Source organism: Diceros bicornis, chromosome 16 (genome assembly GCF_020826845.1).
Source record: "Diceros bicornis minor isolate mBicDic1 chromosome 16, mDicBic1.mat.cur, whole genome shotgun sequence".
Lineage (NCBI taxonomy): Eukaryota > Metazoa > Chordata > Mammalia > Perissodactyla > Rhinocerotidae > Diceros > Diceros bicornis.
Genome location: NC_080755.1, coordinates 6,201,387 through 6,226,761, shown reverse-complemented (window position 1 = coordinate 6,226,761; position 25,375 = coordinate 6,201,387). Strand labels below are relative to the sequence as shown.

At 37.0% G+C, this 25,375-nt stretch overlaps 1 protein-coding gene across 3 annotated transcripts in view; it reads right to left on the bottom strand.

The window, feature by feature from the left end:
- The window catches only part of PTPRM (protein tyrosine phosphatase receptor type M), a 779,193-nt gene that overhangs the window by 309,773 nt on the left and 444,045 nt on the right, over positions 1–25,375 (bottom strand). For all 3 annotated transcript variants that reach the window (XM_058556689.1, XM_058556687.1, XM_058556688.1), the window contains exon 8: positions 4,513–4,821. In XM_058556689.1, the coding sequence (XP_058412672.1) occupies positions 4,513–4,821 (309 nt within the window). The remainder of the gene's footprint in view (positions 1–4,512; positions 4,822–25,375) is intronic.

The following is a 25,375-nucleotide window of genomic DNA, read 5'->3' as shown; positions in this document are numbered from 1 at the left end:
AAAAAATAAGAAAAATAGAAACATTGAAAAAAATTGTTTTAGGTCAGAAAGAGATAAAGTGAATTGAAATAAAATACCAGAAGAGCTAATTAAAGTAGGGAAGACAGTACCTCACAGGAACTTAGCCCTAATACCTGTTTTTGGAAGTCCTAGGAATTCAGGATGTGGGATATACAGCCTTAATATCTAAGTTTATGGAATAGAGCCCTATGCTGCTTTGTGATACTCTTAACAGTAATAAAAAGATAATTTTTTTCCATGCACTTTCTCATGAAATCAACAATATTTTAATAAAAAATGTATACTACAATAAAATGCACAATTTTCAATGAATTGTAGTCTTTGTTAATGGTAGATAAAGTGACTCATCATTCTTTTTCCTCTTCAAACTCAGTATTGTTTGACAACTATTCTATTTCTTTCTTTTCTCTATCTTTTTTGAAGTAATTTTTGTTGTTGTTGTTAGGAAATATAATTTTAAATACAAGTTTTTTAATTAACTAGATGCCAGTGTGCTATGAAAACGATGGATTTTTATTTGGAAGTAATGTATGCCTCAAGTTCAGGGACTAGCAAGATAACTTAAACAAACAAAAATATAAGTTATTCTGATCTCACATTTTGACAGAACTCAACAGAATTCCTAGCTCATGTCAGTTCTCAAGTTGAAATCCAAAGGTGCTGAGTGGGGTCATGCTTCAGCAAGATGCATCTACCCGCTCATCTCTAAAAATAACTGCATTTATCTCCCTCTACCATTGATTAAAACACTACTGTTGATTAAAACAGGAATTAAATGATTGTCAACAAATTTATTGTTTTATTTAAAGACTAATAAAATATTTTTGAGTGTTTATTACCTACTCAATATCATGCATATTGCTACAGAAGAAAAACAGCTTCTTCTCTCAAGTACTTTATGGTTAAGAGAAACAAATATAAATATAACATAATGAGAGAACAAGGAAGGGTCACAAGGAGTTGCTCTGAATTGTTACGACAATAATAATAATAACCAGTTATAAAAGTTCCCTTTCTGGCAGCTACAAATAGCTTTTGATGCAAATTTCTTCTAACACTAATATGCCTGAGGATTGTTATTCTCATTTCTCAGGTGAGGAAATTGAGGCTTAGAGATTTAAGGATCTTATCAAGTGCAAATAATTTCAGAAAGGTGAGAGTAATATGGGCTGGAAGATTTGGAGACATCTTTATAAAGAACATGAAACTTGAGGAGAACTTTGGAGGGTAGCGGAGGAGATGGAATTGAAAGGCAGCCAGGTGGGAGAGGAGGGCATACAATGAGGAAGAGCCTGGATATAAGGCATGTGGCATACAGGACTGACTCTGAGGTGACATCTTTGCAGGATGAGCTGCAGTGGAGGATAAGTTATTACTTCTAGAGTATGAGCCAAGAAGAAAGAAGACCTTGAAAGTCAAGACTTAGATAAAGAGAATCACTGAAGGCTCTTGTGGAGAGAGTGACATGATGCAAATGTATTTTAAAGATTAGTTTAGTGATAGAGTAGGGGGGCATTAGAACGGGAAAAGCTGGAACCACAAAAAAACTTAGAAACCATTACAGAAATTTCAGCATAAAATAATGAGGATCTGAACACAGGCCTTGGAAGTTGAGAGGAAAGAACAATCTAACATTTTGGATGTAGAAACAACAGGAGTTAGGACCAAATTAAATATAGAAATGCAGGGGAGGAAGGGTCTAGAGATGACCTGTTGACAACACCGACACCTTCTTTCCTCTTTTCTGGGAGACGAAAAAGAGCTGGAAGAAACAGAAATAGGGCTTCCAGCCTCAGCCTTGACTGAGTGACCTGTATCAAACTAATACTCCTTACAAAAGTAACTGTAATAGAACAACTATTTGAGAGCAACCAGCGAAGGCAGGACTTGAGGGGCTACAAAAACCAAAAGAGAAGGATGTGAGGTGAGCTCCTCATTTACTCTGGCTGTTTCCATGTTTTTCTTCTATAGCAATATGCATGGTGTTGCACAGGTAATAAACACTCAAAAATACCTTGTTAGATCTTTATTTTTTTTTTTAATTTTTTGTTTATTGCAGTAACATTGGTTTATAACATTGTAAAAATTTCAGGTGTACATCATTGTACTTCTATTTCTGCATGGACTACATCATGTTCACCACCAAAATACTAATTACAACCCATCACCACACACATGTACCGAAGTATCCCTTTCACCCTCCTCCCTCCCCCCTTCCCCTCTGGTAACCACCAATCCAATCTCTGTCCCTATGTGTTTGTTTATTGTTGTTATTATCTACTACTTAATGAAGGAAATCATACGGTATTTGACCTTCTCCCTCTGACTTATTTCACTTTGCATTATACCCTCAATGTCCATCCATGTTGTCACAAATGCCTGGATTTCATCGTTTCTTATGGCTGAGTAGTATTCCATTGTGTATATATACCACAGCTTCTTTATCCATTCGTCCCTTGATGGGCACTTAGGTTGCTTCCAAGTCTTGGCTATTGTGCATAACGCTGCAATGAACACAGGGGTGCATGTACCTTTGCAAATTGGTGTTTTCAAGTTCTTTGGATAAATACCCAACAGTGGAATAGCTGGATCATATGGTAGTTCTATCCTTGATTTTTTGAGGAATCTCCATACTGTTTTCCATAGTGGCTGCACCAGTTTGCACTCCCACCAGCAGTGTATGAGAGTTCCCTTTTCTCCACATCCTCTCCAACACATATTGTTTCCTGTCTTGTTAATTATAGCCATTCTGACGGGCGTGAGGTGATATCTCACTGTAGTTTTGATTTGCATTTCCCTGATAGTGATTTTGAACATCTTTTCATGTGTCTGTTGGCCATCTGTATATCTTCTTTGGAGAAATGTCTGTTCAGGTCTTTTGCCCATTTTTTAATTGGGTTGGTAGTTTTTTTGTTGTTGAGATGCATGAGTTCTTTATATATTTTGGAGATTAAGCCCTTATCAGATGTATGGTTTGCAAATATCTTCTCCCAATTGTTAGGTTGTCTTTTCGTTTTGTTGATGGTTTCCTTTGCTGTGCAGAAGCTTTTTAGTTTGATGTAGTCCCATTTGTTTATTTTTTCTATTGTTTCTCTTGCCCGGTCAGATGTGGTGTTTGAAAAGATGTTGCTAAGACCGATGTGGAAGAGCGTACTGCCTATGTTTTCTTCTAGAAGTTTCATAGTTTCAGGTCTTACATTCAAGTCTTTAATCCATTTGGAGTTAATTTTTGTGCATGGTATAAGGTAAGGGTCTACTTTCATTTTTTTGCATGTGGCTATCCAGTTTTCCCAACACCATTTGTTGAAGAGACTTTCTTTTCCCCATTGTATGTTCTTGGCTCCTTTGTCAAAGATTAGCTGTCCATAGATGTGTGGGTTTATTTCTGGGCTTTCGATTCTATTCCATTGATCTGTGTGTCTGTTTTTGTGCCAGTACCATGCTGTTTCGGTTACTATAGCTTTGTAGTATATTTTGAAATCAGGGAGTGTGATACCTCCAGCTTTGTTCTTTTTTCTCAGGATTCCTTTAGCTATTTGTTAGATCTTTAAATGGAACAATAACGTGTGATTATAAACATTTAATTCATGTTATAATCAATGGTCAAAGAGCATAATCAGCTGCATGAAGAAACAAAAAGTTAAACACCTATTTTCCCAGGAATAAGTAAGTGTATTCATTTAATGGGCTTCCCAAGGTCTTTGCCACTTATTCTGATTCCTAGCAAATGAATTTTAGGTCAAATATATGAAACATTACCACTGTATTTTCTGTGCTATATGAACACATAATTATATAGGAGAGTCCCCTGTATAATCAGAGTAAAAGCACATTTATATCCATGCTATGGGATTCAAGTATAATTTTACTATTTTAAATTATTTTAGAGGTATATTGCAATTGAGTATTTGCTTTTTTGATGAGTTGCTGATAACATGCAGGTTTATTTGTTAAATCCTTGTTTATTAAGGTAACATCCAATTACAACACTGTTCCTATGGGAAAGTATGAACTATTTCATGACAGCTACCCTAATGAGGTCGTTTCCCAGCACTGCGCTAAAAAGCAAGGGCAGCCTCTATTCTGTGCTGAATTTTCATCTGAACTTTGAAAAATGTTTCAGAATGCCATTTAAATATATTTAAGTAAGCATTTCATATAAATAACGTAATACCCCAAACAACAACTTTTCAGTCCAACCTGATAATAAAACTTGAACAAAGAGGTATTTAGAGCAATACAGAATTATTAGATATAGAAAAGTAACTATACGACTCATAAAGAATTAAAATAAACTTCTACGTCTTTCTTCCCTCTACCTTTTTTAATCAATGCTTAAGTACACAGAAGCACAGAGACACATTTGTATCATTCAACACAGTAAATAGGTTTCTTCCATTTTCATTATAAAGATCTCAATTTACAAGAAACAAAAGCTGTCTTCTGAAAGAATATATATTTCCCATAAACATATCACTTGAAGGTACTCACGATCTTCATCTGTCTGTACTATGAGTTCTTGACTTTCCTTCCGTCCCTCGGGATTCATGAGGATGAGTTTCACGCTAACATTGGTATATGGTGAGAGGTTAGTGATGGTGTGTTGAGGGTGTGAATTATCTGTATCCCAGCTTACTTCTTCTCGCACTTGTTCCTGTCCTCCAACTTGGTAACAGTAGTGGACTGTAAGATTATAACTATGGCAACGAGTCACGTTGTATCCAAATGGCTCCCAGCGGATAGTAATTTGCCGGGATTTGACTTCTACCACTTCCAGTTTTCTTGGGCCACGCATGGGATCTATTTAGAAAAGAAAAGAAGTAAAAAGAAGACATAAGAGAAAAGAATTATACAAGCGCTGGTGAAACCCAAATGTCACAGATAGCCCTACCTCTCCCCAATACCTGGTCTCCTCTTCTTTCAGAACAATAAAATCTCTAAATCTTAGCTGGGCATAAGGCCACCCAGAATACAGACTAAAATGTCCAGCCTCTTTAGCGAGGTGTGGCCGTGTGCCTAAGTTCTGGTGAGTGGCATATAAGATGAGATGTCTAGAACAGTTTCTGGGAGGTGTCTTTAAAAGGAAGGGGCTCACCATCTTTGTTCCTTCTTCCTTCCTATTAGCTGGATTGAGGGTATGATATTTGCAGCTCATGCAGCCATGGTGCACCATGAGGCACTTAAACACTAAGAATTCAAAGCAATGCTGAAGACGGAGCTGGAGTTGCTGAGAATCACTGAGCTGCCGTACCATCCCTAAATTGTCTACTTCCAAAATTTTTATTAGAGAGAAATACAATGCTTTTACTTAAGGGTCTTCACCTCTGGGTCTCTGACACACAAAACCAATCTTAACGCTAATTGATACCTATATTTTATCTTTTAAAATTAATTTACAATTATGCAATTGGAAAACATAAGAGTAAAAGGTTGAGGATTCAGCATGAAATAATATAATGATTAGAGAACATAAACTTCTGAGCAGAATTCCAGGCCTTTTTGGGTTTTGATTTGTACAGAATTCCATACAATCAATGCTAAAGTAGTTCTTTCCTATCCCTGACAATGTCTTAGTTATCATCCCTTAGCTCAAGCCCCAGGTACCAAGTTTCAAGCTTAGAAATTTAAGTGACATGCAGGGAATATAAGCATTTTGAATAGCTCGAAAGAAAGAATATACACAGAGAAAGCTTAAACTTGTTAATGAAATGACAATGATAATACAATACTAAACATATAACACTTATTGAGCACTTGCTATGCGCTACACACTTTTCTAAGGAGTTCACCTTTCATGGGTTTAGGAAGAACCTAATCTAAAACGCTCTGCTTTGCTTTTGGTACACCCATAAATACATTTGATCCATATATTTGATTTTTCTTTTCCTGAATTGTGGTCACCACATTTGAATGTCAAAAGATCTATAATTGGTAAGGAAAATAAGCAATGAAAACTTGAGAAACAATAGCTACCATTTACCTGTGTGCACTTACTAAGTGCGAGTTGTTTTACGTATATATTCTCCATTCCTTTATTTATTATATTATTATTATTCCTTTATTTATTATAAATAAATATTATTATTTATTTATTATTTAATAATATTATTTAATAATAAATTATTATTTATTATTATAAATAAATAAATATTTATTTATTATTTTTTAAATTTTATTTATTTATTTTTTTTCCCCCAAAGCCCCAGTAGATAGTTGTATGTCATAGCTGCACATCCTTCTAGTTGCTGTATGTGGGACGCAGCCTCAGCATGGCCAGAGAAGCAGTGCGTCGGCGTGCACCCGGGATCCGAACCTGGGCCGCCAGCAGCGGAGCATGAGCACTTAACTGCTAAGCCACGGGGCCGGCCCCATAAATAAGTTATTTAGAAATAACATTGAAAGTTTTTTCTAGTCTAGTGACTCTTTACAATTTAAAAGAAATGTCTAATTTTATCTAATGCCTCATTAGTTGAATGTTTATAAAAACTTTTAATAAGCTCCAGATCCCTCATACATAAACAGATTAACATGCATCTCTTACCCCATTCCTTCTTAATAACAAGTTTCCACAAGGACTGTTCTAAAGCATTTTCCCAAGGTTTTCATCAATTTTCCTTACTAATAAAATGACTAAATGCTTCAGATATTAGTTTAAACAAGCAATGCAGTTCTAACTTAATTTCAGTAGAAAACTACTTTCCACTACATAAGTAAGCCTGCCTTATTTCAGCATTCCTTAATCAAGAAAATACACACTTGAATTAAGCCCCAGGATTTAAAAAAAAAGGGTTCTACCTGTCTACTGGTCAAGTTTTCCTGAAATGCATGCTCCCTTCCTCTCTGTTATTACCTTTTAGAATCCCATCGTGGTAAAATTACGTCTCAAACTTTTCTTAAATTTGCCAAGTAAAATAGCTAAGTCTAGCACAAAACAACCATCTCTATGAACAAGGCTCCAGAGTCCCTGTTGCCATGAGTGGTAATTAACAGACTAGACAAAGAGGCTGTATAAAGTCTAAATCTTAGGTGGAAAGAGGCTTTGCTCACTGGCTTGCATCTTCAAGTTCCCGATTAACCAAAGCAAAACTACCCTACAGAAGCTTTTCCGAACAGAATATCTCCATTTGTGCTCTTTGTCGGCCTCTGCCTGTAGTATAGTACTGTTGTGTCTCCTAATGTGTCGACACCAATGTGGCAGGTCAATCAAACCAACAGGGGTAGAGATGGATGCTACTTTGACTCTGATTCCTAAACACGTCTCCCATTAGTCAAAAGTTTAAGAGCAAAGTTGAGTCAATACCATGAGGCAGATGCCAGAGTCCGTTTTAGATGAAGCGCTGTCATTTCCTCTCGCCAGGGCCCCAAGGCAAGAGTAAGTGAGTTGGGAAAATGGCTAGTAAAACACAGATACATCCAGTAACATAAACTGAATGTCGTGTGCTAACCAAGTACCTATGATAACATCCTCCTTTGACGATAGTGTTGATAGGCTAAGTTCAATGATTAAGGAAATCGGACAATTCTTTCTTCTCATCCTCAGCAAACTGCCTGATTCCGTTGCTTCTTTTTTCTTTTCTCCTGCCATTCTGCACAACTGAGTTCTGATCCGGCAACGGCTTATAATGGTTATATCTTAAGTTAATGTTTCATAGAACCTTTATCTTTAGCATCTATGCCCGGACCATTTCTATTAGTGTGCTGCTAACTGTGAATGAGGCATTCCACAAGGTGGTTTACTCTAATGAGTCACACTGATGATCACTGAAGACTTTGAAGGACATCGCTGTAGAAATATATCACACCAGAAATGCGTAATTTCAGTAGGCTAATTACAATTCATACTGCAGTTCTGGGAGCAGAATACAAACACTGCCAAAAAAATCTGGCACACTACTACCACCATTCTATGTGCACAAAATAAATCTCTTAGAGTTAGATAACAGGGTAATAAATTATATTCACAGGACCACTAGTTGTAGGATATTTGCTTCCCTTTCCTCACACTCCTAAAGATGCTTCTGAGGATGAGGGTCGATTCCAAGGTCATTTCTCTTCATACTCGCACCCTCAGCCACACTGGAATGGGTATCACGAAGGCCCCGTTGGCATGAATCATGAGGCCAGCCAGTCCAGTCTGGGCACACGGACTCATGATAAGAGACTAGAACGGCCTCCCTAAGGAGTGCAATAGCTGTCGCGGCTGAAGCTTAGTCAAGAGTTCTTACCGCTTCCCCTGCTGGTGCCAGCAGCATTTTTCATTCTGTTGTCTTCCTGCCAGTTTGAGCCAGGTTTCAAGCAGAGAAGTCTGATATCGTCGCAATCTTGACCTGAGCGACCAGCAAGCCCAGATCTAGCCTCTAGCACGTTAGCATCCTATTTAATCAGTGATCCTGGCTCCTTCTACATTCAGTCCTAGTTTTCTACGAATAAGGGCAGAAACTGACTGATAGGATCAATTTCCATCGCAGGTTCAATTCACAGCTCATTTCTCTGGAACTCTGCACTTTACCTTCTATTACTACCACAGTGCTTTTTCAGAAACTCAATTTCAGAACCCGTGAGAGATATTTGGGTGTGATTTTAGGATCCTGTCATTGATAATCAAAAACATAGATTACAAGCCAATGCTCTTGCTAACAGGTTTCTCTTTTCTACCTCTTCAGGAACTACCCAGAGGTCTGTTACAATAAAAGGAATCACAACCAGAGCTGCACAGTGGGCCCTCCTCAGCACCTTCAGCTACTGCATTTCTGCCTCACCAGTCACACAAAAGAAGGCGACAAAATAATAAAGTAATAGCTTTACTTACTTTACTATTCAGTTAAATCAGAACAAAGACCTGATTAACTAATATTGAATTGACCTACCTAGTCATTCAGTATTCCCAAGCAGCAAGGATTGCAGGCACATGGCACTGTTTTCAAGTGACATAGCTATAGTTTTTGAATTAGACAATGTTTTCCAGAGTTGAAAAAGCGCCCTTTGCAGTGAAGTCGAAAATCTGAAACATATCAATCTTTAATTTACACTACCTACAGGCATCTATATACCTGTGATGTAATTGAATAAATTAAAACTTGTCATAAGAACTACATGAATTTGAATACTCTTCTACCAAAATACTTTCACATTAATAATTTTTACATTTTATCACAATTAGAATTAAAAAAATGCACTTCAAAATGATGTTCTTAAATATATCATACACTCCTATAAAAAAGAATAGTTGCTTCCTGAATAACAAACTGAATTTGAAAGACAGTACTAATTTAAGAGATGAAAAAGCAGTCTCACTGAATAAATGACTGAAAGGGTGCGATGCCAAGCTTTACACAGAATCAGACATTCTACTTTATTTCTTGGTTTAGGATGGACATGTTCCTTACAACGTCTTTTGTGTTTTCCAAGTGCTAGTTTGAACTTGGCCTAAATTGTAAAGGTAAGTAACCTACTACCCCATGTTGCTGCGAAATGGAATATACATATATCAATTATATTGATCGGTTTAATTTCGATCACAGTAGAAAGCTGGAACTCTTACTCCTGTTTTATGGGAAAAGTAAAGGATTATCTTACATAACAAAACTAGGACACACACTAAGTGAGAACTCAGATCCATTCAGGCAAGAAGGAAGGCTGCACACGCACTCTAAACGTGAGCAGCCACTGCCAGCCTGAAGGGAGCATTCTCCAGTGGCCAGGGACCCTGAAAGAGCAATGTGCACAAATGCTTTGCTTAGTTCTTGGTTTGGTTTGTACATTTAAAAAATAAAGTAAAAGAATACATCTTAGGCCTTTGGTTAGTCACCCATGGTGTCTGGTTTCAGGATAATGTCATCAAGTCTCTTAGGATAATTTTTTTAAAGAATTTTTAAATGGAATATTCTTAAGTAAAGAGTTTATTGAATAGAGGTTGGAAAAACGAGGCAGTAGACAATTTACTATTGACACTTTCCAAAGTAAAGAAATACCAGCTGTGATAAGGTACTCAATGGCAATAACGTTTGTCATACTTTATTCTGCCTGAATTGGTTAACTGTACAAAATAAGGCTAAGAGTCCCACAATGATTGAAAGATGTTATTCTGTTAAAGTATTCCTTTTTGTTGGTATTAATTTAAGGTTTCATTTTAAGTAATTTTTTAAGAAAAAATTTTAAGAAATTTTAAGTAATAAAAGCTTTAAAACACATTGAAAAGTACAAAATAAAACAATCACCCGTGTACCAACTAATATCAAATGTTAACATTTGTGTTTTGCTTCAGATCACTTTTTTTTTTTTTTGTGAGGAAGATCAGCCCTGACCTAACATCCATGCTAATCCTCCTCTTTTTGCTGAGTAAGACCAGCTCTGAGCTAACATCTATTGCCAATCCTCCCCCTTTTTTTTCCCTCAAAGCCCCAGTAGATAGTTGTATGTCATAGCTGCACATCCTTCTAGTTGCTGTATGTGGGATGCGGCCTCAGCATGGCCGGAGAAGTGGTGCGTCGGTGCGCGCCCGGGGTCTGAACCCAGGCCACCTGTAGCGGAGCGCGCGCACTTAACCGCTAAGCCACGGGGCCGGCCCTACTTCAGATCACTTTTTATTAAAGAAATAAAATATTACTGATATAAATCCTTTCCACATTCTTGCAGGCTAGCTCAAAGTTATTATGTATAATCATTCCCAGACAAGTTTTTGTACTTTAATTATTACACATATCTGGGATGCTTAAAATTTTACATAAATGCTACCATTCTTTGCAACTTGAGGTTTCATTCAACATTAGCCAAGTTGAAATATATAGATCTAGTTCAGATCTATAGATAGGTCATACAGATCATTTTAACTTAATATAGAGAATTGCACTAAATATATAAAGCATAGTTTACTTATTCATTCCCCTATTGGGGAACAGATAGGCTGAATCTACTCCTTCTCTATTACAAGTGGTGTAGAATGAGCATCCCTGAATATACGACCCCTTGCTCACAGTTTCCTTTGGGTGAACACAAAAAGTGGGACTGTTGGCTTGTAGAGTCTGTACATCTTTAAGTGTACTAGATAATGTCAAATTGCTCTCCAAAAGGAAATCAATGTTCAGATGTTCCTTTTCCCCCAAAGAGATTCTGTTTCAAGGCTATAAAGCTAATGCCAGTTCCTGAGGATAAATTTTGAATTATTGTTACTGGTTCCAGTGAAATACAAACAAGCAAAGTCTAATACGGGACCATTTTAGGAACTGCATATTTAACATAACCCTTGAAATAAAAATTTATTATGTGCACAACCATTTCTTTCTTTGGCTATAGCAACTCTGTTTGACAAGTGTTTATGTTAAGACTCTCTCCCAATAACCACTCATGATATCATATCATTATGTGTGTTTGTATCAAAGCAAAATAAAATAAACAATTCAAACTCATTAAATAGAGAATTAAATTAACAAATTGATGGATAATATATTCCTAAAGTAACCATTAACATTTCTAATTACAACATAATGGCAAGTTATTTACATAGAAGGACTCAAAACACCCAGATCCAGCCTAAGATCATTTTTTCATTGCACAGGATGTGATGTGTCTCCAGTGGCACCTCACACCGTGTCCCTCGTCTAAAACCAAGTATAAGCTGAAACGACAGCTCTGTAACCTAAAGGGTGACGTATACCAGCTCTGCAATCTAAAATCTAACCCTGGGTCCAGGGGCACCAAAGGGAAGCTAAACCTGATGCTCCTAGGTTAATACCAGATACGTGGAAGTATCTAAAGCATCCATAGTCAGTACTGTCTCCTGGACCCCAGCAGACACAAACACAAATCTTCTCTGAACAAAATCATGCCTAAATTAGGTCCCGTGTTTTCAAAGATAAAGACCAACCAAATATGAGGTCATTGGCAGAGATCACCAAAGACCTAGGAAACAAGCTACTATGAGTGAGAGTCAGCAGAAATATGAAACAACAGATTTAGATCCCAAAAATTATCAGATGTAGAACATAAAACTTGAGTCACACTTTCAAATTTAAAAATGTAATCACAAAAATGAGCATCTCACTCTGAGAAATGACCAAGCTAATTTAAAAACAACTAAATACAACTGTTAGAAATAAAAAAAAATTGAAATATAACAAAAACTCAATGGATGGACAAGACAGCAAGATTGAAAACAGCTTAGGAAATAATGAACTAGATGATAGATCAGAGGGAATTATCAAGAATGCAGCAGAGAGAACTAGAAAGAGGAAGGCAATAGAAAATAAGAAAGAGAGATAGAGGACATAATTTGAATATCTAACATATTTCTATTTGGATTCTAGGAGGAGAACAGAGAAGATAGAAGGGAGGCACTACCTGAAGAGATGTCTGAGAAATTTCCAGAATTGACAAAAGACATCAATTAAAAGATATAGAAAATATAACATATATCAAAAAAAGGATAAATGAAATTAAGCCCATACTTAGACATAGTGTAATTACCTACAGATACCAAAATCAAAGAGAAGATCTTAAAAGCATCTAGAGAGAAAAGACATTTATCACTTACAAAGTAACAGCAATTAGACTGACAGAAGGTTTCTCAACAGCAACCATGGAAGGCAGAAAACAAGGGAACAATATGTCATCAGTGCTGAGAGAATACATGTCAACTTAGAATTGTATATCTAGTAAAACTATCCTTCAATAAATAAAGGTTATTTCAAAGAATCAAAACTGAATGAGTTTACTACAATAATCTGTGATAAAGAATAAACTTCAGGAAGAAAAGAAGATATTTGAAGGAAGGTCTGAGATGCTAGGAGAAATGACGAGCAAAGAAATATCTAAGTTTATATTTGTAAAATAATAATAGCATCTAATTTGAGTGGGTTTAAAAAACAATACAGAATTAAACCACTGACAACACAAGCAAGATAAGCAGGAAAGGCGATGCTCAGAGTTAGAATGGGCTAAGAGCTGACAACATTAGGAAAGAGGTGTTTAAGATACAGACTTTGTTAAGTATGTATGGCAAATTTTCTGGAATAACCACTATAAAAATAGCACTAGAGTGATAATTTTTGCAATAGCAAAGAATAATAATAACTTTTTAAAAACCTAATACACTCACAGGAAAAAAAGTCTAATATTGTTACTAAAGAAAAAAACAAGTCTAATACTAGCATATGCAGATTTGTTTTGGAAGAAACAAGTCCAAATATATTATTAATCATAATAAATATAAATGGAACTCTGTCAATTAAAATATCCAGAGAATTATACTCAATATCAAATCAATATCATGTTTATAAGGAATAAATCTAAGCCATATGTACACAGAAAGTTGAAAGTAAAAGAATATAAAAAAGATATTTGGCAAATATTAATCAAAAGAAACAGAGTAGTTGAATTAAGAGTCACAGAAAATCATTACATAATGATAAAAATTCCAATTTATCAAGAAGATATAACTACTGCAAATTTTTATGCACCCAATAAGATAGCCCTAAAATATATGAAACAATTGATATCTTAATACCAAAACCAAACAAGGATAATGTGTGTGAGCAACATTTTTCATTCATGAGCATTAATGAAAAAATTCTAAACAAAATATTCAAATCCAGCCATATATGTATGAAACTGGTAACACTGCATGACCAAGTTAGATTAAGTAGGATGGTTTAACGTTAAAAAAAATCTATAAATGTAATTCATCACATTTAAAATTAAAGAAGAACAACATACGACCGTTTCAATAGATGCAGAGAAAGCATTTGTTAAAATGTCCATTCATGTAAGAAAAACTTCTGGTAAATGAAGAATAGAATGAAATTTCATAAACCTGGTCAGCAAACATTGTTCTTAAGGGTAACACATTAAGGAATAACACAAAGATGCAAACTATCACTGTGTCTATTGAACATTTTCCTCGAAGTTCTCTCCAGTATGGTAGGAAATAAAAGGTATAAGAATTGAAAAAGAAGAAACAAAACTCTATTATACACAGACAACGTGAACGTCTTAGCACCGCATAGGATATACAAATTGTAAGAAACAGCAAATGTTTAGCAAGGTGGCTGAATATGAGATTAATATTAAAATCCTTTATATTTCTATATATCAACAACAAACGGAAACACTAATTTAAAAATCTACCATTTACAACAGAACGAAAATATATAAGGTACTCAGGAATAAATTTTACAAGAGATCAATAATAAATAAAAATCCGAAAATTAATTGAAAGGCAGTAATGAGGATCAAAATAACTGGAGAGCTATACCATGTTCTTGAATAAGAAGACTCAGTATTATAAAGGTATCAGTTCTCCCCAAGGTAATCTATGGAATCAGTGTAATTTCAATTAAAATCTAATTAGAGTTTTGAGACATTTGATGAGTTGATTCTATAATAAACAAAGAACATTGGCCTCCAATCAGTCATAACACTCCTGAAGAATGGAGAAACTTGTCCTATCAGACAGCAAGAGGTATTTAAAAGCTACAGTAACTAAACAGTGTGGTATGGCTGAAAAATAGACATGGAGCAGAACAGAAGGCTAATATATGACAGAGGTGGCATTCTGACTCTGACTCCTGGGGGAAAAAAATGGTGCTGGGAAAATTGTGGATCCATCTTGGGAAAAAAGACAGTGGATTTCTACTCTGTGCCTCACACAAAAATCAATTCCTTCTGAATTAAAAGCTTAAACATAAAAAAAAATTAAAGTTTTATAACACTATGTGAGGGATTATCTTTTTGATCTCAGGGTAAAGAAGTATTTCTTAAACAACAAAAATAAGTGCATCAAGTATCAATGAAAAGCCTGCTAATGTATACTACATTAAAATCAAGAACTTACGTTTACAAAGTTGTACCATAAAGAAAGGAAAAAGCTAAGACATAAGTTTATTCTTAGAAGGAAAAGAAAAACAAGCAAATAGAATAATGACAAATGGGCATTTCATAGAAAAGGCAAGCCACAGGGCAGAAGACATTGGCAACCATTTAACAAAGGGGATATCTAGAATACATACAGAATGCCTACAAATCACAAGAAAAAGATGGCAACTCAAAATAAAAATGGGTAAAAGCTAACAACAGGAATTTCATAGAAGAAGAAAAAATAGACCATAAACATATGAAGACACGTTCCAGGTGAGTATTAATCTGGGAAGTGCAAATTAACTCAAGTCATAGTGAGTTTCCATTTTACAACAACCAGATTAGCAAAATTTAAGAAGTCTGCTCTTGGGGCCGGCCCGGTGGCACAAGTGGTTAAGTGTGCGTGCTCCGCTGCGGCGGCCCAGGGTTTGCCCGTTTGGATCCCTGGCGCGCACCGACACACTGCTTGTCAAGCCATGCTGTGGCGGTGTCCCATATAAAGTAGAGGAAGATGGGCACGGATATTAGCTCAGGGCCAATCTTCCTTAGCAAAAAAAAAAAAAAAAAGAGGAGGATTGGCATCAGATGTTAGCTCAAGGCCAGTCTTCCTCACCAAAAAAAAAAAAAAAAAAAGACTGCTGGCAAGATGCGGATCAACACAAATGAGTGTGAACTGGTGCAGCCACAGTGGAAGACAGCTTGGCATCGTCTTATGGCAAACATTTGAACACCCGACAACTCAGCAGTTATATGCTTAGGTGTATTTCCTAGAACAGTACTTCTAAACTTCTGTAATGACAAGAACAATCTGGAACACTTTTTAAATATCACGCTTCCTGGGCCTTTTCTCCAGAGATTCTGATTTGCTGGTCCTGTAATGAAGCCACAGTATTTGAATCTTTATGAAGCAGCCCTAGTGATTTTTACCTCCAGAGAAGTTTGGGAAACACAGCCTAGAGCCCTGCTACTCAAAGCCTAGTTCTTGCAGCGGCAGTAGTGGCACCACCTGGAAGCTCATTAGAAATGAGGATGCTCAGGCCCCTCCTCTGACCTCCTGAAGCCAAATCTTCATTTGCACATTAAAGTTTGAGAAACTCCAGACATAAGGGAGTGTTTTTCAGAGCACAGGCTGGGTCCCTAGGTCTTATACTCAGACTAGCATTTGTTCTAAAGAAAGAGAATAGAAACTAAAACATTAGAATGCATTTTAGGTTGGAAGGTGAGGACTGTATTGTGCAATTTTTGGTTTAGGTATATATACACACTCTCTTGCAAATTTACAGGTGTGTGTATAACTGTGTCACAATGTGAAATATATTTCATACTGCAGCAAAAGAGTGATAACACATTCCTAGAGAAGTTATTCCCCAGGGGCACCAGGAGATATGTACACAAATGTTCTTAGCAGTATTGTTGACAAAAGAATAAGAAAGAAAATCGTGGAAACCACATAAATATCTATAGACCAGAAAACAGATAAATATTCATACGATGGAAAACTATACTCCTGTATAGTGAAAATGAATAAACCAATAATGAATCTCAGAAACAGAGAATTGAGTGAAAAACTCAAGTCAGAGAAGAATATTATGACACAACTTTATAAAACTGAAAAACAAGCAAAAGTGAATTAAGAACATATATATGTGATAAAACTATTTTAACAAAGTAAGAGAAGAGCAAAGAGAAAATTTACATGAAAACTTAGGATACTGGTTACCTCTGTCCTGGAAACAGAGGGATAAAATGGGAAGCATGCAGTTAGATGCAGAAGTTCTAAGGATGTTCTATTTCTAAGCTGAGGAGCCAATTATTGTTATGCTGCACGATTTATGTAGGTTACATATATGCTTTTGTTAATGCAAATATTATATAATAACTTCAAAAAAAGATTATCACAGGGAAGGCATGAATATCCCAGAAGCATTGTTGGCTCTTTGAAACTTCCTTGCCAAAAAGTAGCCTTTGATTCCTTTCAATCTTGGTTCAAAATCACTCTCTTTTATGACTATTACTTATTAAAATAAAAACTCAAGAGACTTTCATTGACCCACATGGTCAAAATCCTAATGTTCATACGGTGGTTTTGTTTCTCCTTTTGTGTGTGTGTGTGTGTGTGTGTGTGTGTGAGAGGAAGATTAGCCCTGAGCTAACATCTGCCAATCCTCCTCTTTTTGCTGAGGAAGACTGGCCCTGGGCTAACATCCGTGCCCATCTTCCTCCATTTTATATGGGACGCTGCCACAGCATGGCTTGACAAGTGATGCGCTGGTGTGCTCCCGGGATCCGAACCTGTGAACCCCGGGCCGCTGCAGTGGAGCGTGCACACTTAACCACTTTGTTTTATTCGTGCTCTGTCACCATCAAGTTCATTAAGTACTGATCCCATGTCTAACATGAATGCTTTATCCTAGAAGATGCCTATATTTGCTAATCAACACATTTGACAAAAGGATACTAACAGAATAAACAGCAAGCATCTTGCTTAGTTCTTGTGTTTTCATAAGTCAATTCAGGAAACATCTTTTCTCCAGTACTTACCAATTTTCTACAAAAAGCATTTCCAAGTTCTGTGTTGTGACTTGCATCTCTGTTTTACTTTACTGTGTTAAAGAAATCACACAGGCACTATAAACACGGCTTCTAACAACCACGGGAACAGTCTATTTTTGCCTCAGTTCCTTGGTGACATTTCCAAAGCGTAAAGTTCATCCCCGTAGAAGGAACACTACTGCTATACAGTAAAATTAGAATCTTCAATTGTTTCCATGCACTAGCATGAACAAATTGCAATTCATCCTAGAGATGAACTTTACAAGAAACTGTTGTATGAAATAAAAACGAGTCTGCAATAAAAGGCTTGGTATTTGTTTCAGACTATATAAAATAGGAAGAGGCAAAATGATTTTCACAGAGTTTTTCAGAACTGTCAAAAATTGGTTTGGAATGCGTTTTGACCTTCTCTACCCCTGATAAAGCTGTGAAACTCACAAAAAGCCCTGGATGTCGGGATCTGATATTTTACCCAGAGCAAAAGGATACCCAAACCGTTCACTGTAACCAAACCGTTACAGAAGTAATGTAATCAGTGTCGGAAGAAAGCAAATCAAATACACTTTACTTTCACCTATAGGAACCATTCTCTCTAGTTGATACTAAGCAGATAAATGTTATTTAAAACGTGTTTACCTGTTCAGATCCTCGTACTTTGGTATTTACAATCTTTTTATGATTAAATAGTTTTCTGCTTCAAGTTCTTTATGAGTCTGGGCAAATGGTTTCACAAAAGACCACACTCAACTATGCTAGATTGATCGCTATACCATAATTATTCTTCTGTGTTTTCATCAACAACTTGTTTTAAAAAGAGCTTTCCTCAATTTAAAATCACATACGACTGATAAGTTTGTATTTAATAACCTAAGTTTTCCATGGTTCTAATCTTCCAGGGAAGCATAGAGAATGAAAGGGTAGAAAACTCAGCTCTAGAAGGACTGCACACTGCCAGCACCCCACTGAGGACTGTTAATAGAGGACAGAAAGAAGGATCACCACAGGAAGAAAGGAACCCGTTTCTTTTACTTTGAAAAGGTAAGAGAAAAAACAAAGGTTCTAACTTGAAACTGTTTCTGTTCCCCCAAACAACAAACAACTTAAAAAAAAAAATTGCTGTTTTTTAGTGTAGTTTACCTCTCTGCTGAATTATCTCCAGATTTTGCTATCAGATTAGCACCATTTCAGCATCAATTTTACCCTAACAGTAGTTTTTGTGTGAGATTAACTTCATTTTCCCACCTTTCTGACTTTGCAGTGTTACTTTTCTAACCTTTCAAATGTTACGCCTAAGGTAATATGAGAAAGCTCAATTTTTTTTTTTATTGATGTTTTAATGGTTTCTAACATTGTGAAATTTTGGGTTGTACATTTTTGTTTGTCCATCACCCCATATATGACTCCCTTCACCCCTTGTGCCCACCCCCCACCCCCACTGCCCGGGTAACCACAGTCCAGTTTTCTCTGTCCATGTGTTGGTTTATATTCCACATATGAGTGAGATCATACAGTGTTTGTCTTTCTCTTTCTGGCTTATTTCACTTAACATAATACGCTCCAGGCCCATCCATGTTGTTGCAAATGGGACGATTTTGTCTTTTTTTATGGCTGAGTAGTATTCCATTGTATATATATACCACATTTTCTTAATCCAATCGTCAGTCGAGGGACACTTAGGTTGCTTCCACTTCTTGGCTATGGTGAATAATGCTGCAATGAACATAGGGGTGCATAAGCCTCTTTGGATTGTTGATTTCAGGTGCGTTGGATAGATTCCCAGTAGTGGGATGGCTGGATCATAGGGCATCTCTATTTTTAATTCTTTGAGGAATCTCCATACCGTTTTCCATAGAGGCTGCACCAATTTGCATTCCCACCAGCTGTGTATGAGGGTTCCTGTTTCTCCACATCCTCTCCAACATTTGTTGTTTTTTGTCTTGGTGATTATAGCCATTCTAACGGGCGTGAGGTGGTATCTTAGTGTTGTTTTGATTTGCATTTCCCTGATGATTAGTGATGTTGAGCATCTTTTCATGTGCCTATTGGCCATCTGTATATCTTCCTTGGAGAAGTGTCTGTTCATTTCCTCTGCCCATTTTTTGATCGGGTTGTTTGTTTTTTTGTTGTTCAATTGTGTGAGTTCTTTATATATTATGGAGATCAACCCCTTGTCAGATGTATGTTTTGCAAATATTCTCTCCCAGCTGGTTGGTTGTCTGTTCATCTTGATTCTGGTTTCATTTGTCTTATAAAAGTGCTTTAATCTGATAAAGTCCCACTTGTTTATTTTTTCTTTAGTTTCCCTAGTCTGGGTAGGCATGTCATCTGAAAATATTCCTTTAAAACCAATGTCAAATAGTGTGTTGCCTATATTTTCTTCTATGAGTTTTATAGTTTCAGGTCTCACCTTCAGGTCTTTGATCCATTTTGAGTTAATTTTTGTGAATGGCGATAGCACATGGTCCACTTTCATTCTTTTGCATGTGGCTGTCCAGTTTTCCCAACACCATTTATTGAAGAGACTTTCCTTTCTCCATTGCATGTTCTTAGCACCTTTGTCGAAAATTAGCTGTCCGTATATGTGTGGTTTTATTTCTGGGCTTTCAATTCTGTTCCATTGATCTGTGTGTCTGTTTTTGTACCAGTACCATGCTGTTTTGATTACTATTGCTTTGTAGTATGTTTTGAAGTCAGGAATTGTGATGCCTCCTGCTTTGTTCTTTTTCTTTAGGATTTCTTTAGCTATTCGGGGTCTTTTGTTGCCCCATGTAAATTTTAGTATTCTTTTTTCTATTTCTGTGAAGAATGTCATTGGGATTCTGATTGGGATTGCATTGAATCTGTAGATTGCTTTAGGTAATATAGACATTTTAACTATGTTTATTCTTCCAATCCACGTGCATGGGATATCTTTCCATTTCTTTATGTCATCGTGGATTTCCCTCAATAATGTCTTGTAGTTCTCATTGTATAGGTCCTTCACCTCCTTGGTAAGATTTATTCCTAGGTATTTTATTCTTTTTGATGCAATTGTAAATGGTATTATCTTTTTGAGCTCTCTTTCTGTTAGTTCATTATTAGCATATAGAAATGCAACTGATTTTTGTAGATTGATTTTGTACCCTGCAACTTTGCTGTAGTTGTTGATTGTTTCTAACAGTTTTCCAACAGATTCTTTAGGGTTTTCTATATATACAATCATGTCATCTGCAAATAGTGAGAGTTTCACTTCTTCGTTACCTATTTGGATTCCTTTTATTCCTTTTTCTTGCCTAATTGCTCTGGCCAAAACCTCCAGTACTATGTTGAACAGGAGTGGTGAGAGTGGGCAGCCCTGCCTCGTTCCTGTTCTCAGAGGAATGGCTTTCAGTCTTTCCCCGTTGAGTATGATGTTAGCTGTGGGTTTGTCATATATGGCCTTTATTATGTTGAGGTACTTTCCTTCTATTCCCATTTTATTGAGAGTTTTTATCATAAATGGATGTTGTATCTTGTCAAATGCCTTCTCTGCGTCTATTGAGACGGAGAAAGCTCAATTTTTTAATTTGAAAAATAGAAAGGCAACGTGGATTTTTTTTTTCCTGTTTTCCTGAAAGCCAGAAAATCAATCAATTATTTATTGAAGATGTACTGATTCATAGTTATTTATTCCAACACTCTTGCAGGCTTGTCGTCTGCTCCATATCCCTTTTAAGAGTAGTCTATTACATTTATTTATAAATAACTACCCCAAACTTCTCCTTCAAATGAACTCTTATCCCCGATCTCATAGCACTCAACTGGAAAAAGCTCTAGCCATCCTCATTTCCACAGTCCACAAAGATGAGCAAGGGCGGGGTCACACAGCCCCCAAGAACCCCTTGTCATTTCATGCATTGACCTCACCCTCCGACCTCCCCAGATTCTGACATTCAGCTGTCTCAGGGGAGGGCTGGGAGTGTGAGGAATTAGGATAATGTGGAGTTTTATAAAGCTCCACAGGTAATCCAGAGACCACCCTCATCCCACCTGGTGAAGAAATCTCTGCATTACAAACATGTACATGTATACTATTAATTTAACACCTGGAGAAAGTGGGCTGTGTCTTGGATATACCACAGCACATTTTTGTTCTTAGGTTGCTTGGTCCTATCTTTTCTTTTTTTAACTTATTATGTTTTCCAGGTATCACCTTGTTTAATAAAATAACAAGGGAACTTGTAATAACGACAAGGATAATAAGGATAATAATAAAGATTATTATAACAGCTAATTCCTCACTCAACTTTTGAAAATAAATCACAGTTCACTGATACACATTTCTTTCATTTTTAATTCTGCTTATTTGCCACAGAAACTTAAAAAAAAAAAAACTGACAAATATGCTCCCTTGAATATTGCTTAGAAGTGGCTTAAAAAATGGAATGTATTAAATAATCTTATGGTATTAAACAACTTTATGGTAGATCATTCATTTGCCATCTAGTGTTCAGTTTAATTAAAAATACTCATGATTCTTACTATCTTGAAAATTAATTAGACTTTTTCATGAGGATCCACGATAATTCTAATGCGTTACTGATATAAGAAACAGTAAAAAATATCAGCTTTCTTCATCCTTTCTGAAGTTGAATTATTAGCAAAGAATAACGTCTTTCAAAATTAAAAACAAACTTTCTTTGGGGTTAGTGCTCATGTTCCTGCATTTCTAGACACTTTCTCACTAATCCCTTGCAGCAAGAGCCCATGGTGAATCAGATGCAATAGGCTCAAACCCAGGCGGTGTGAGGAGGCGGCCATGCTTAGCTTTGACATGGAGGTCCAGATTCTAGATTCTGAGGAGAGCCGTTTAATATGATCACATCTATGCTTTGAACATCGTGACCTGACAAAGTCAATTTGCCGCACTGGGGATTATGAGAGGTGCTAGGTCCTGAAACTAGATCTCCTTGTGGGGTTGAAGATGATGGAATACAATCAATGGAGACTGTGGCAAAAGATAATAGATTGAGGCAAGGAAACCTCATCATAGAGGACAAACAGATGCACAGACTGGGGGTCTTGGTGATAAATAATTACTCTTCCTCCCCAACTGCCATCACCTGAAGATGGGGCCCCAGTCCCCCAGCCTCTGTGGGAGGAGCCTAACCTGGATGAGTGCCAGCTGGCAAACCCAGATGGGTGACACACGGACCCACACAACCTTCCCGCTTTGTGTAATTTTTTCCCTCCCTGACTCTGCTGAGCCCCTGCTCACCCCCTTCCCTAATCCTTCATTCTCCCTTTAAAATGCGCATCACCTCTGAGCAAATCCAAGCTGAGTTTAGTTCCTGTTGGACACGTTTTCCTCTTGCAACAGTATATTTCTGATTAAAATATGTCCTCACCACTTTAACTAGAGTCTGGCTCTGTCTGTCTTTGGTAGAGGGCAGGAGAGGGAGGGGCTGAGGAGGAGGTCCTTTCCTCTCCACGGAAACATCAGGAGTAGAGGATAAGTACTCCCCCACAACACGGATAATGTGAAAAAGAACTGGGAAAAAAAAAAATCTAAATAACATAACAAAAAAAAAAAAAAAAGAAAATCAACATAGTACACACAAAGCTTATTTCTAACGTAAATCAGAAGAGCAAGCATTTATTATGAAGACATTACCATAAGACCAAATAACAGAGACAGGGCAAAGACATTCTAGGTGGAGGGGACCACATGCATGAAGACAAAATGTCAGATGATCACATGACACAGCTCTTCAGCCAACTAAAGCAGTGACGTCAGGGTAACATTAGGAAATTCTGCCAGTGACTAGCAAAGGTCCTAAGTGCCGAATGGGACCCAGGGACAATATTAGGCATATTATTAAGGAGGAGGGTCAGGCACTGCAATAGGTAGCTGTCTAGTTGCTTGACATGGGGTATAAGTTGAGATCTAATCTGTTTAGTTGTCACTGGGGTAACACGAAGTTATAAGGCAGCCAGAAGCAAAATGACCAGGTGCTTAGCTGCACGTCCTCCTCAAATCTCCCCTCTGTGAGGCCAGTAAAGGAGCCAGGATTAGGCCTGCATGTGGGCTCCAGCAGCCCCCGCTGTGGGGAGAGGAGCTCTGAGGAGCCTGTGAAGCAGACACCGGTGACTAGCCTGTTGGCAGCAGAGGGATGGACTGGAGAAGAGAAAGCCTGGAGGAAAGGGCACGAGGCTGGCGTTCTCACAGGAGCACCATACTGGCAATGGTAAACTCAGCCTGTACCAGGAAAAAGGCAATGTGAGAGACATCTTGGAAACAAACCACAGAATGTGGTTGATTACACAGTCAGGGGGGTGGGGATGGGGGTGGAAGGTGGGACAAGGGACAGGAAAAAGACAAATAAAAAAAGACTCAAATTGTAGGCAGTCTTGCCAAGACAGGGAAGAGAGGGAGAAGAGGCTGGTGGAGATGTATCTGACTGTTTGCTACTTGTGCGACATCCATGAAAGAATACCCCGCATGTCATTTAAGGTAAATCTGAAGCCCAAGGTCAGAGGTGGAGAATTTGGATGTTACGGGACTGTTCAAGCCACTGACATAGATGGTGCTTCCAAGGAAAAGCATTTAAAAATAAGAGAAGAATATTGGAAATGACATTAGCTGAACTTCATTTTATGCTGATTTTATGTTTTTCCTTTTAAGATTCTTCAAGGCATCTGCCCTCCCATATGAAACTGACAGTGTTAAGATATTAAGAGCTATAATTTTTAAACCATTCATTCCCTGATATATGCCATTTTCAATATATTATTTTACAATAGGTTTTACTTGAATTTTAAAAGAAGATAAGTTTTTAGTCAAGTAAAGAATTTTCAACTCTGAACTACAGCCAACTGGTATTTGGATTTTTATATTTGGTACATACTTAATAGTTACACATTTTAGAGAATGCTTCATTTAAATTCTAATGTATTTTAATAAGGAATGAAAGAAAATATCACCCAGCATATTTTTTTTCTTAAATTACCCCTAGTGCTTGATTACTGCTCCACAATCAAAATCACGTCTTAAATATGAATGATACAAAACAAGACTCCAGCCTGAATGTCTAACAGAGAGATTTTAGCTGCTTGTTTAAAATGACATACCTAGCTATTCAGTAATCACTTTATAATAACCCCTTTCATTTCCAAATCTACTTAGCCATCAGGCAGCAGTGAGGAAAAAGCTGGCAGCAGTTTTTACAACTGCACATTAGTTTTACATTTCATGACAAGCTAATTCTAGAGAGTTCTAAAGAGAGACAAGCATGGGTCCTTGTGATTTTCTTTCCTTTGCATGAAGGAAACACGTGTCTAGCTGCTAAATGAAAGATAAAAGACTACAGACATACACTTTTCACTTCACCCTTATGTCAGTGACAACTGCCCCAGTGCACCTCAGTGCCATGGTACCTATCTAAGTCAACAAAAAGTAACTAGGCTGACCATTACCCTTCAACATGAGCCAAAGAGTTCTACTGCAGGGGTTCAGAATCCCAACCACAACTGGACTAAATCATAGTATGAGGCTCAGGTCTTCATAAGAGGTCCCAGGTTTAAATTCTGCATCATCCTAATGCAGAACTTCAGCTTATACAGTTTATAAGGCAGAACAGATAACCACTCTGTACCCGAAATGACAAATATGCTTGGCCATTTTAAATTTGGTCATACAAAAGGCATTTCGATGCAGACTAACTCAAGGTCATGCCTTTTAATGATGCCTCTAATTAAATTCAAAACCCCACTGAGTGTCAAATGTATGTCTCTATAGCACTAAATAGCTGAAAGAGTAAACTGGCTTCAAAGCATTAGTTAAGCCAAGCCATGATCCATACCTAAGCAATACTATAAGCTCTTGGTTTAAGCTTTTAAGGTTGCCATGAAAATTACCTGGTAAGATGATAAACCATGGTATAAATCTCAGATTTGAGCAGCTCCATCCTTGCCAGGGAAACAGAAGCACAGA